Here is a 13,877-nt window from a genome sequence, read left to right as displayed (position 1 = left end):
TTGTGTATTAGTGATGTTACTGTATATATGAGTTATATATGAGTTATGTATTAGTGATGTTACTGTATATATGAGTCATGTATTAGTGATGTTACTGTATATATTAGTTATATATGAGTTATATATTAGTGATGTTACTGTATATATGAGTTATGTATTAGTGATGTTACTGTAAAAATGAGTTTTATATTAGTGATGTTACTATATAGATGAGTTATAGATGAGTTATGTATTAGTGATGTTAGTGTGTATATGAGTTATATATGAGTTATGTATTAGTGATGTTAATGTATATATTAGTTTTATATTAGTGATGTTACTATATAGATGAGTTATAGATGAGTTGTGTATTAGTGATGTTACTGTATATATGAGTTATATATGAGTTATGTATTAGTGATGTTACTGTATATATTAGTTATATATGAGTTATATATTAGTGATGTTACTGTATATATGAGTTATGTATTAGTGATGTTACTGTATATATGAGTTTTATATTAGTGATGTTACTATATAGATGAGTTATAGATGAGTTATGTATTAGTGATGTTAGTGTGTATATGAGTTATATATGAGTTATGTATTAGTGATGTTACTGTATATATTAGTTTTATATTAGTGATGTTACTATATAGATGAGTTATAGATGAGTTATGTATTAGTGATGTTACTGTATATATGAGTTATATATGAGTTATGTATTAGTGATGTTACTGTATATATGAGTTATGTATTAGTGATGTTACTGTATATATGAGTTATGTATTGGTGATGTTACTGTATATATGAGTTATGTATTAGTGATGTTACTGTATATATGAGTTATGTATTAGTTATGTTACTGTATAGATGAGTTATAGATGAGTTATGTATTAATGTTACTGTAAAGATGAGTTATGTATTGGTGATGTTACTGTATATATGAGTTATGTATTGGTGATGTTACTGTATATATGAGTTATGTATTGGTGATGTTACTGTATATATGAGTTATATGTGAGTTTTATATTAGTGATGTTACTGTATAGATGAGTTATGTATTAGTAATGTTACTGTATATATGAGTTATAGATGAGTTGTAGATGAGTTATGTATTAGTAATGTTACTGTATAGATGAGTTATATATTGGTGATGTTACTGTATATATGAGTTATATATGAGGTTTGTATTAGTGATGTTACTGTATATATGAGTTATGTATTAGTGTTGTTACTGTAAATATGAGTTATATATTAGTTATGTATTAGTGATGTTACTGTATATATGAGTTATATATGAGTTATGTATTAGTGATGTTACTGTATATATGAGTTATATATGAGTTATGTATTAGTGATGTTACTGTATATATGAGTTATATATGAGTTATGTATTAGTGATGTCACTGTATATATGAGTTATGTATTAGTTATGTTACTGTATATATGAGTTATATATGAGTTATGTATTAGTGATGTCACTGTATATATGAGTTATGTATTAGTTATGTTACTGTATATATGAGTTATATATGAGTTATGTATTAGTGATGTTACTGTAAAGATGAGTTATGTATTAGTGATGTTGCTGTATATATTAGTTTTATATTAGTGATATTCCTGTATATGTGAGTTATGTATTAGTAATGTTACTGTAAAGATGAGTTATGTATTAGTAATGTTACTGTATAGATGAGTTATAGATGAGTTATGTATTAGTGATGTTGCTGTATATATTCGTTTTATATTAGTGATGTTACTGAATAGATGAGTTATAGATGAGTTATGTATTAGTGATGTTACTGTATATATTAGTTTTATATTAGTGATGTTGCTGTATATATTCGTTTTATATTAGTGATGTTACTGAATAGATGAGTTATAGATGAGTTATGTATTAGTGATGTTACTGTATAGATTAGTTTTATATTAGTGATGTTGCTGTATATATGAGTTATATATGAGTTATGTATTACTGATGTTACTGTATAGATGAGTTATATATGAGTTATGTATTAGTAATGTTACTGTATAGATTCGTTTTATATTAGTGATGTTACTGTATAGATGAGTTATAGATGAGTTATGTATTAGTGATGTTACTGTATAGATTAGTTTTATATTAGTGATGTTGCTGTATATAGTTATATATGAGTTATGTATTACTGATGTTACTGTATATATGAGTTATGTATTAGTGATGTTACTGTATAGATTAGTTTTATATTAGTGATGTTACTGTATATATGAGTTATATATGAGTTATGTATCAGTGATGTTACTGTATAGATGAGTTATAGATGAGTTATGTATTAGTAATGTTACTGTGTATATTAGTTATATATGAGTTATGTATTAGTGATGTTACTGTATATATGAGTTATGTATTAGTAATGTTACTGTATAGATGAGTTATAGATGAGTTATGTATTAGTAATGTTACTGTGTATATGAGTTATATATGAGTTATGTATTAGTGATGTTACTGTATAGATGAGTTATGTATTAGTGATGTTACTGTATATATGAGTTAAGTATTAGTAATGTTACTGTATAGATGAGTTATAGATGAGTTATGTATTAGTAATGTTACTGTATAGATTAGTTTTATATTAGTGATGTTACTGTATAGATGAGTTATATATGAGTTATGTATTAGTAATGTTACTGTGTATATGAGTTATAGATGAGTTATGTATTAGTAATGTTACTGTGTATATGAGTTATATATGAGTTATGTATTAGTGATGTTACTGTATAGATGAGTTATGTATTAGTGATGTTACTGTATATATGAGTTAAGTATTAGTAATGTTACTGTATAGATGAGTTATAGATGAGTTATGTATTAGTAATGTTACTGTATATATGAGTTTTATATTAGTGATGTTACTATATAGATGAGTTATAGATGAGTTATGTATTAGTGATGTTAGTGTGTATATGAGTTATATATGAGTTATGTATTAGTGATGTTACTGTATATATGAGTTATGTATTAGTAATGTTACTGTATAGATGAGTTATAGATGAGTTATGTATTAGTAATATTACTGTAAATATGAGTTATGTATTAGTGATGTTACTGTAAATATGAGTTGTGTATTAGTTATGTTACTGTATAGATTAGTTTTATATTAGTGATGTTACTGTATAGATGAGTTATAGATGAGTTATGTATTAGTGATGTTACTGTAAATATGAGTTGTGTATTAGTTATGTTACTATATGCAGTGGGGCAAAGAAGTATACTTATTTTCCACCATAATTTGCAAATAAATTCATTAAAAATCCTACAATGTGATTTTCTGGATTTGTTTCTCATTTTGTCTGTCATAGTTGAAGAGTACCTATGATGAAAATTACAGGCCTCTCTCATCTTTTTAAGTGGGAGAACTTGCACAATTGGTGGCTGACTAAATACTTTTTTGCCCCACTGTATGTATGTATGTATGTATGTATGTATGTATGTTTGTGTGTATGTATGTATTATGTCTTTATGTTTGTATGTGTGTATGTATGTTAATATAAAGAGCAACAAGTGGGTGGTAATGCATGCCTGTCTGTCTTGGTACTCAACATCAATGATGATAATGTGACAGCCTACAAAACACAAACACGCACTTTCTCTCTTACATGCGCACACATACAATGGTTGATGTTGTGGTTTTCCCATGCATCCCAACAGGTTCAGTAGAAACAATGTGACAGTACAACAAATTGGTCAGTGGTGATTGGTGGTCATGCCCCATCCAACTTAATACTCAATATCATAGGTGACAGTTTGTCAGCCTATGAACACACACACACACACACACACACACACACTTCCCCCAACACAACAAAAGTAGATGGTAATGTTTTCCCATTCGGTCCAGTGGAGACAGCATCTGAAAAGTCAATAGCCACTATAGTGTGGGTACTGGGAGCGGAGAGGCTTTGGTTGTCATCGGTGTTGTTATTTTCTGTTGCTTTACAGAGTGATACTACTGGTTAACAACTGTCTGGGATTACACCTTACATGGCCCCTCCATAAGGTTACTGTTAGGCAGAGCTGCCATGATTGGGTAGGTATCAGCTATGTTGTGGATTCCTTGCTTTCACCTATCTGAGATGATGACTTCAAGGAAGGGAGGAAGGAACTATTTCCTCTGGGCCACCTGTGGGTCATGGCTAGTAAGGATCCAGCTATTTCAAATGATTTTTTTTGTGCATTTTAGCTAACCTTAACCCTGACCCTTTTCTTAACCTTAACCTAATTCTCCTAACCTGCAATGTAAGTTCTCCTAATCTGCCCTCCTAACCTGTCCATCCCTTCTAGCCATGAGGGGCACTATGTTAGTGTGTATGGCATGGGGCCTAGACCTGTGTTTGGCCTAGACCCGTGTTTACATTCACACACCTTGTATCTCAGGTTAGGATAGGGACTTCCATAGAGAATAGATAGGTGTTGTATTCTTGAGGGTCCTTGTTCCAATGGATTCCCTGGCATACTATTGTAGGAACATCTCTAATTGCACTGTGTTCCCCACCACATTTGATCAGAAGCATCCGGTCATCAGGTATACGCAGCCTATAGTTGTGTTAGATGGATGGCCTACCGATAGGCCTACCTCGCATAGTCATCAAAGACTATGAGCTATGAGTGAAGACGAAGGCCTACATCAGAACTTGTAGGCAATAATTAGCCTATTCTCTATGTGCTTGATTAGTGTTTCTGAAATGGTGGGTTGGGAGGACGTGCTGCTGGTCTCTGTTGAAGCCCGTAGGCCCTGGTTAGAAAAACTGATTTGTTTATCATGTGGGTCACAGCTTGGAGAACCACCGTAAACCATCGGCCTTCTTTTCTCCCCTCTGTACCCTCTTCAACCAGTGGGAGTAAGCCACAGTTGTAGGGGCTCAGTGTGTTTAATGTGGCTGTGAGAATGTGGTTCAACATCTTTGTGATGTCCAACATTGCTGTGGGAGTAATCCACAGCCAGACCAACTGTCATGAAGTCCTGTTAACTGTCATGTGTTAAATGCTTGTACTCTGTGATAATGGATGGATCTTGGGAAATGAATTCCATAGGACCACATTTGACATGTTCTTTCACCATTTATTAGTTCACCAAATACAGTGAAAATGGCATCTTAATATACAATGACTCATTCTTAGAATGTCATGACACTTTTGTTGCTTTTTTGCTTCATAAAACGATGTTTCATTATTGAAAGTATTAAGGTTTCATGCACAACAAACCATATTCAGTTTCCTCCAAAGAATGGTACAAGATAAACGAAATAAAAAACATAACTGTAATGTCCAAAATTGGTCAAATAACGTGTTATTTGAGGATACTCGTAAACAGTGCAGTATACTCTAAAATCGCAATTTTCTAACAAATGCATCAACAAAGCTTAAGTCACAGTATACGATTTCTCAATAATAGTTTAACATTGATGTGTACAAAACCCCAAACACATTCAGTTAGTCTTTAAAAAAACGTCAGTCCCTTTGATATAGAATGAGAGAAGTCAACACCTAAATCTCTTAGATTCTCCGTTATATAGGCTTTTCTCAATCTGCATATCCTCTCTATAATACAAACATTTGTGTTGATGAACTGTAAGACGATAGACTAGCTTATAATTTTTAAATAACAATTATTTAGATATAAAAATACAAATATGACTTTTGAAATATGAATGTAAGCGTGCCAGGGTAGGAGTGGTTGGCACCTGTGGTGGCACCGGAGGGAAAGATCATGCAAATAGATAGATAAAATATTTGACTTTTAATTATAGAACACGAAAAACACGAATAATTGCAACATCAAAATAAATTAATTAAAAAATATATATTTTCCCATTAATTTCATGATTATTGTTTCAAACATTTATAATTTGCCCATCTCTTCTGGCCTCCTTCGATATTTCTAGTCCTTAAAAGTGAAACAGAGAGCCTACGTGCAGGTGTCGGTAGGCTAAAGTTACATGAAGGCCCCGACCTGCATCTTTAACCGTGGGGGGTAATGTAAGCCCATGTATCAATTTCATTCAATTGAACCTGGGGACTATGCATTAGGCCTACTAGCTTATTCTTTACAGGTGAAGCCAAAGTGAATATAGGCCTACGAAATAAAATATTAACATTGCACCATCCTCTGTATATATATATTTCTGTTACACACAATGGATGTATTCTAGTTACTGGATATCAGTGTTTGGTTGGTCTGTATTAAAAAGCTTTAGCAGCAATCGGATAGGAATGCATTCTACGTTCGACCAATGCTGAAAAGTACAGCTCCCTTGAATGCAATGTCGCCGATTATTATCAACAATGCAAAGCCTGCAAGGGTAATATGGTCTTCGAGCATAGGCAGTCTACTGGGTACAACTATGGAAACAGAGCTTTAAATGAAATTCTGCCACCAGTTCTACTTTGTTGTTGCTTACGGCGCTTTTGGAAGATGGTCGTGAAGTTATGGCAAGTTCATCCATCAGAGAAGTCAGCTGAGGTTGAGACACGGAGCCAGGATCCGCCATCTCAACATCACGCTGCGCAGCAGAAGTTAAAATCGGGTTTCATCAAATTGTCAGCAACCACAAGATAAATCTCGGTCTTTTCCGGACTCTTCCTCAAACTCTTCCTCTGCTTTCTCGTCCAATCTTCACATCTTTCCACCCCTTTCCTTCCCCTTGTCTTCGCTTCGTGCCATCGTTTCTCCTACAATCCTCGAACATGCACAGCCGACAAGTGCTTCAAATCGGTGATCAAAATAAACAGTCTGCAAGGCATTGTTCATCTTTAAACGCCTGGTGACGACTTGTCTGCCATCCCCTTTAGAACGTCGTCTATTCTGTCGTCTTCGATGACCACTGCGGAGGGGAGATGCAATCATGTTAATATTTTAGTTTATTATGTTTTATTTGATTTGATTGATGTATTACATTTGTTTAACCTTTATTTTATCAGGGACTCATCACTTGTCATGTTATAGGCTAATGGCCTAACTGTTTCATAAATATGTTTTACAGTCAACAAATCGAGTAGGCTAATTGCAAAGGTTTTGGGGACTGGTGCAACACAAAGGGAAATGTCGGTGTGCCAAACCCCTGACTTTGGTGCTTGAAACAATGCTTTGTCCATAATGGCGCAAATCCAAGCGCGCGCACTAGACGCTATCAGCACTTGCAATTTCCACTACATGCAATATGGAAAAGTGCCCTTTAAAATGACAGAGAGCGTAACTAATGTAGACATTTAGCCTAGTACATTTTGATATCACATTGGTAGTCCATTATTCTCATTCGTCACTATCAACGGGGCGCATTGTGGTCAGCTACTGTCCTTTGTTACATCAACAAATAAACGTTTGCCTCATAAGTTAGAGGTCAAATGCATATCTGTTGCATGTCTGTGTTGTATAACAAGTAGGCTAGGTTAGAGTTAAAGATCACCCAAACATGCCTGGGTGGCCAAGCCTTTGTTTTTGATCACCAAAACAAAACCTCTATTCAACAATCCATTCCAATAACCAGATCTTACCTCTCTTGGCTCTGCCGATCTGTCCCAGCTTTGGGGGTCTTTTCGCTTGCGACGCACCGAAGAACGAATTGGTGTCCTGTAGTCCGCAGCTAAAGGACACCTGACTGGCCTCGCTGTCTCCATAGCCGCTCATTTTCCCCTCGCTGTACGGCAGTACCTCGGACATTATTGCACGGCTGAGACGGACGGATCAACAGCGCAACAAAAAAAAACGGTTTAAAGTTGGCGGCTATACTTGACGTAGCCCAGAAATCCTTGACTTGGTAATTAGACTTGTCGAGCTTTCCAGTGAAAATCCGTTTGGAAAATCACTAATTGACTTCTTCGTGCTTAGCCAGCCTGTGAAGGTTGAAGGTTCAGAGTCCGGGTTGAGGCGGGGTGTTTGCAGGCTGTTCGAGAGGAGAGCAGAGGAAGAGCGGTCTGGACGCCTGTGTTGCTCGATGAAGTCTGATGAAGAAAGTGGGAGATCCCGGGATCATAAAGGAAACCCAGGCGGAACGGTGAAGTCATCCATCCGGGTGTGTGTGTGTCTCTCTCTCTCTCTGTGTGTGTTTGTGTGTCTCTCTCTCTCTGTGTGTGTGTGTGTGTGTCTCTCTCTGTGTGTGTGTCTGTCTGTCTGTCTGTGTGTGTGCTGGGGGACTCCGAATGCTAGAGGAGTAAGGGTGACATCAACAGGCGAGATATATAGCAATGTGCAGTGAAGGGAGCAGAAAGTCATGTTCACAGAGACACAGCTACTGGAGCAACGGGGAAATAAAAAATGTATTTGGTGCATAATATTTTCAATAGTGAACACATTTGTAGACTTAAAAACGTATTCAAATGTGTTGATATTTACGCATATGCCATAGGTTAGTTACATTTATTCAGATAATTATAATAGTTTACTCGCGCAATTGCACACAATGGCTAGGCTACAATTATTGGAATATCCGTGTGTTTTGTATCTATATGCTTGACGTTGTTATGTTTCTCTCCTCGTATGTAGTATATTTCCTTCGTTGCTTTATATTAGCTCTGGGGACACGAGATTCTCACAGGAAATCATTACCTGCTCCTTTGTGCGTCTGTCTGCGCACAGAATTCGGAAGTGCCTATAAAATGAGTCACGCAAGTCTTTTCCCCTATACATCGTAGCTTCAGCGGCAGCGGGTAAACGAGGTTTACAAATTTCACCAATGCACTTTTGCGCACATTCTCCATTGAACGGTTTACAAGTTATGCCTGATCTGGACCACGATAATGTTGATGTGCCTCAGACCCAAACTGGTGTGGTCCAGATGTCCAGCACAGCCGCTGTAATGCTCTCTGTGTCTGTACTTGGCATCCTCCTCATCCTTGAGATACTTGGCTTCAACTGTTTACAGAACATGGGACTGCAAAGTCAACTGAAGATGTCTGAAGACCTCATCCATGATGTTTCTGTAGAACTGGACAACTATGGACAGGCGCTTCCCAAACCCACCCAGACTGAACCACCGGTATCCACCACGCCTCCCAAACCCACCCAGACTGAACCACCAGTATCCACCACGCCTCCCAAACCCACCCAGACTGAACCACCGGTATCCACCACGCCTCCCAAACCCACCCAGACTGAACCACCAGTATCCACCACGCCTCCCAAACCCACCCAGACCGAACCACCAGTATCCACCACGCCTCCCAAACCCAACCAGACCGAACCACCAGTATCCACCACGCCTCCCAAACCCACCCAGACTGAACCACCGGTATCCACCACGCCTCCCAAACCCACCCAGACTGAACCACCAGTATCCACCACGCCTCCCAAACCCACCCAGACTGAACCACCAGTATCCACCATGCCTCCCAAACCCACCCAGACTGAACCCCGGTGTCCACCACGCCTCCCAAACCCACCCAGACTGAACCACCATTATCCACCACGCCTCCCAAACCCACCCAGACTGAACCCCGGTGTCCACCACGCCTCCCAAACCCACCCAGACTGAACCACCAGTATCCACCACGCCTCCCAAACCCACCCAGACTGAACCCCCGGTGTCCACCACGCCTCCCAAACCCACCCAGACTGAACCACCAGTATCCACCACGCCTCCCAAACCCACCCAGACTGAACCACCACCATGGGAGTCTCCATTCCAAGTGTAGAGCCACGGTGCCGCCATGAAGCTACATGAATGCCCAGAGTATTGCCCAAAAATGTGTGGAAGTGCATAATTGAGACAAAACATTTGTTTTACGGGACAGTATCGTTAGAAAAGGTTTTACGGGACAGTATCTTTAGAAAAGGTTTTACGGGACAGTATCGTTAGAAAAGGTTTTACGGGACAGTATCGTTAGAAAAGGTTTTACGGGACAGTATCGTTAGAAAAGGTTTTACGGGACAGTATCGTTAGAAAAGGTTTTACGGGACAGTATCTTTAGAAAAGGTTTTACGGGACAGTATCGTTAGAAAAGGTTTTACTGGACAGTATCTTTAGAAAAGCTTTTACGGGACAGTATCGTTAGAAAAGGTTTTACGGGACAGTATCTTTAGATAAGGTTTTACGGGACAGTATCTTTAGAAAAGGTTTTACGGGACAGTATCTTTAGAAAAGGTTTTACGGGACAGTATCTTTAGAAAAGGTTTTACGGGACAGTATCTTTAGAAAAGGTTTTACGGGACAGTATCTTTAGAAAAGCTTTTACCGGACAGTATCTTTAGAAAAGGTTTTACGGGACAGTATCGTTAGAAAAGGTTTTACGGGACAGTATCTTTAGAAAAGGTTTTACGGGACAGTATCTTTAGAAAAGGTTTTACGGGACAGTATCTTTAGAAAAGGTTTTACGGGACAGTATCTTTAGAAAAGGTTTTACGGGACAGTATCTTTAGAAAAGGTTTTACGGGACAGTATCTTTAGAAAAGGTTTTACGGGACAGTATCGTTAGAAAACGTTCGACGGGACGGATGATAAAAAATGGCGGCGCTCTTTCTTTTCTGCTTCTTGTTGATGAAACAAGTTGATTGCATAATGAGTCATTTTGAGGTGCCAGTTAACATGTATTGTAATGCTAATGACCTGTTTAGAGCTGTGACAAAGTCATTAAAATATAAAGGGGGAACATGACATCAGTATAATTCCTGAGTTGAATAAAAACCTGTTTAAACCCTTTCTCTTGCTTGGCGTTTTCACAAATTTGCCGAAATCGTGTGACATAAAACACTACCTTTCCCTTTACCTCTTTAATTAAATGTATGTTATTTGCCATTAAATATCGTATTTTAGCCTAATCATTTTACAATTGAATTAGACATTGAACTTTTCACCCTGTAGCCTATGAATCCTATCATCCTCATCACTCATTGACCTAGCTCACACTAAGCTTACATGTGTTTTTTGTCAGTGAGTCACAAAATGTGTGTGTATCTCTCTGTGTGTGTGTGCTGGGGGACTCCGATTGCTAGAGGAGTAAGGGTGACATCAACAGGCGAGATATATAGCAATGTGCAGTGAAGGGAGCAGAAAGTCATGTTCACAGAGATACAGCTTGTAATGTGTCTGTGTAGCTGGTGAGATGAGTCAGGCGCAGGACAGCAGATATGAGTAATGAAAGCAATTTTACTCAATAATATAACAATACACGTCGTATAAATACAAGGCCACAAATACGGACCGCAATACAATTAACAGTTACTCACAAACAAACATGGGGGAACAGAGGGTTCAATAATGAACAAGTAATTGGGGAATTGAAACCAGGTGTGTATGACTTGAAAATAAAGGAGAGCTGCACCCTCAAGGAGCTCAGATGCAAAAATGTAATATCCAACGTTTCGACAGACAAGCTGTCTTCATCAGGGTATAATCACAAACACTGCAGGATGACTAATTTATATAGTGTTAAAAGACACACAGGTGTCTGTAATCATGGCCAAGTGTGGCCTGATATCATTGGTTAATTCTCAAATATAAAAATGGCATACAAAGAACAGCACACACAACAAATGGATAGCATACGATCATAAATTCATTTTAGACTGCACAAGCTTACAAACAATTACAACGGCAAAGTCACAATAATCACAAGAATGGCTTCAGATCAAAGTCTACGTTGAGACCGAAGGGAACAAGGGTCTTTAAGTTAAAGATCCAGGCAGCCTCTCGTTTTAACAATAAATGATCAAGGTCACCCCCTCTCCTAGGGAGGGTGACGTGTTCGATGCCAATATAACGCAGAGACTAAATCGAGTGGCCTGCCTCAAAAGTGGGCCTCAACTGGGTAAGTCAAGTTTTTACACTTAATGGTGCTACGATGCTCTGAGATACGTAGAGTGGGGGAAAAAAGTATTTAGTCAGCCACCAATTGTGCAAGTTCTCCCACTTAAAAAGATGAGAGAGGCCTGTAATTTTCATCATAGGTACACTTCAACTATGACAGACAAAATGAGAAACAAATCCAGAAAATCACATTGTAGGATTTTTAATGAATTTATTTGCAAATTATGGTGGAAAATAAGTATTTGGTCACCTACAAACAAGCAGGAAATGGAAGACATACAAGACCACTGATAATCTCCCTTGGTCTGGGGCTCCACGCAAGATCTCACCCTGTGGGGTCAAAATGATCACAAGAACGGTGAGCAAAAATCCTAGAACCACACGGGGGGACGTAGTGAATGACCTGCAGAAAGCTGGGACCAAAGTAACAAAGCCTACCATCAGTAACACACTATGCCGCCAGGGACTCAAATCCTGCAGTGCCAGACGTGTCCCCCTGCTTAAGCCAGTACATGTTCAGGCCCGTCTGAAGTTTGCTAGAGAGCATTTGGATGATCCAGAAGAAGATTGGGGAATGTCATATAGTCAGATGAAACCAAAATAGAACATTTTGGTAAAAACTCAACTTTGGAGGACAAAGAATGCTGAGTTGCATCCAAGAACACCATACCTAATGTGAAGCATGGGGGTGGAAACATCATGCTTTGGGGCTGTTTTTTTGCAAGTGACCAGGACGACTGATCCGTGTAAAGGAAAGAATGAATGGGGCCATGTATCGTGAGATTTTGAGTGAAAACCTCCTTCCATCAGCAAGGGCATTGAAGATGAAACGTGGCTGGGTCTTTCAGCATGACATTGATCCCAAACACACCGCCCGGGCAACGAAGGAGTGGCTTCGTAAGAAGCATTTCAAGGTCCTGGAGTGGCCTAGCCAGTCTCCAGATCTCAACCCCATAGAAAATCTTTGGAGGGAGTTGAAAGTCAGTGTTGCCCAGCAACAGCCCCAAAACATCACTGCTCTAGAGGAGATCTGCATGGAGGAATGGGCCAAAATACCAGCAACAGTGTGTGAAAACCTTGTGAAGACTTACAGAAAACGTTTGACCTCTGTCATTGCCAACAAAGGGTACATAACAAAGTATTGAGATAAACTTTTGTTATTGACCAAATACTTATTTTCCACCATAATTTGAAAATAAATTCATTAAAAATCCTACAATGTGATTTTCTGGATTTTTTTTTCTCATTTTGTCTGTCATAGTTGAAGTGTACCTATGATGAAAATTACAGGCCTCTCATCTTTTCAAGTGGGAGAACTTGCACAATTGGTGGCTGCCTAAATACTTTTTTGCCTCACTGTACCTAGGCATTTGTAGGGTGACACATTTTCAATGGATGTATCCCCAGATGTGAAAATGCTAACCTATGGCAGAGAGCAAGCTCTGGTTAAGGTCATGAATTTCGTTTTTTTGTGCGTTCAAGACTAGTCTGAGACCATATACAGTGAGGGGGGAAAAGTATTTGATCCCCTGCTGATTTTGTATGTTTGCCCACTGACAAATAATTGATCCGTCTATAATTTTAATGGTGGGTTTATTTGAACAGTGAGACAGAATAACAACAAAAAAAGCATGAAAAAAGCATGTCAAAAATGTTATAATCTGATTTGTATTTTAATGAGGGAAATAAGTATTTGACCCCTCTGCAAAACATGACTTAGTACTTGGTGGCAAAACCCTTGTTGCCAATCAGAGGTCAGACGTTTCTTGCGGTTGGCCACCAGGTTTGCACACATCTCAGGAGGGAGTTTGTCCCACTCCTCTTTGCAGATCTTCTCCAAGTCATTAAGGTTTCGAGGCTGACGTTTGGCAACTCGAACCTTCAGCTCCCTCCACAGATTTTCTATGGGATTAAGGTCTGGAGACTGGCTAGGCCACTCCAGGGCCTTAATGTGCGTCTTCTTGAGCCACTCCTTTGTTGCCTTGGCCATGTGTTTTGGGTCATTGTCATGCTGGAATACCCATCCACGACCCATTTTCAATGCCCTGGCTGAGGAAAGGAGGTTCTCACCCAAGATTTGACGGTACATGGCCCCGTCCATCGTCCCTTTGATGCGG

General features: G+C 38.4%; 1 protein-coding gene across 1 annotated transcript; it reads right to left on the bottom strand.

The window, feature by feature from the left end:
* Positions 1–5,060: 5,060 nt before the first annotated feature.
* On the bottom strand, positions 5,061–7,967 carry LOC112260873 (calcium/calmodulin-dependent protein kinase II inhibitor 2). Its single transcript, XM_024436241.2, has 2 exons — positions 7,514–7,967; positions 5,061–6,843 (listed from the first exon to the last, which is right to left on the bottom strand). The coding sequence occupies exons 1-2, from the start codon at positions 7,677–7,679 to the stop codon at positions 6,773–6,775; spliced, it is 237 nt and encodes a 78-aa protein (XP_024292009.1). The 5' UTR covers positions 7,680–7,967; the 3' UTR covers positions 5,061–6,772.
* Between the last annotated feature and the right edge of the window lie 5,910 nt (positions 7,968–13,877).

This window comes from Oncorhynchus tshawytscha, linkage group LG10 (genome assembly GCF_018296145.1).
Source record: "Oncorhynchus tshawytscha isolate Ot180627B linkage group LG10, Otsh_v2.0, whole genome shotgun sequence".
NCBI classification, from domain to species: Eukaryota; Metazoa; Chordata; class Actinopteri; order Salmoniformes; family Salmonidae; genus Oncorhynchus; species Oncorhynchus tshawytscha.
Note: the sequence above shows the minus strand (reverse complement) of the source record. Positions and strands in the feature narration are given on the sequence as shown.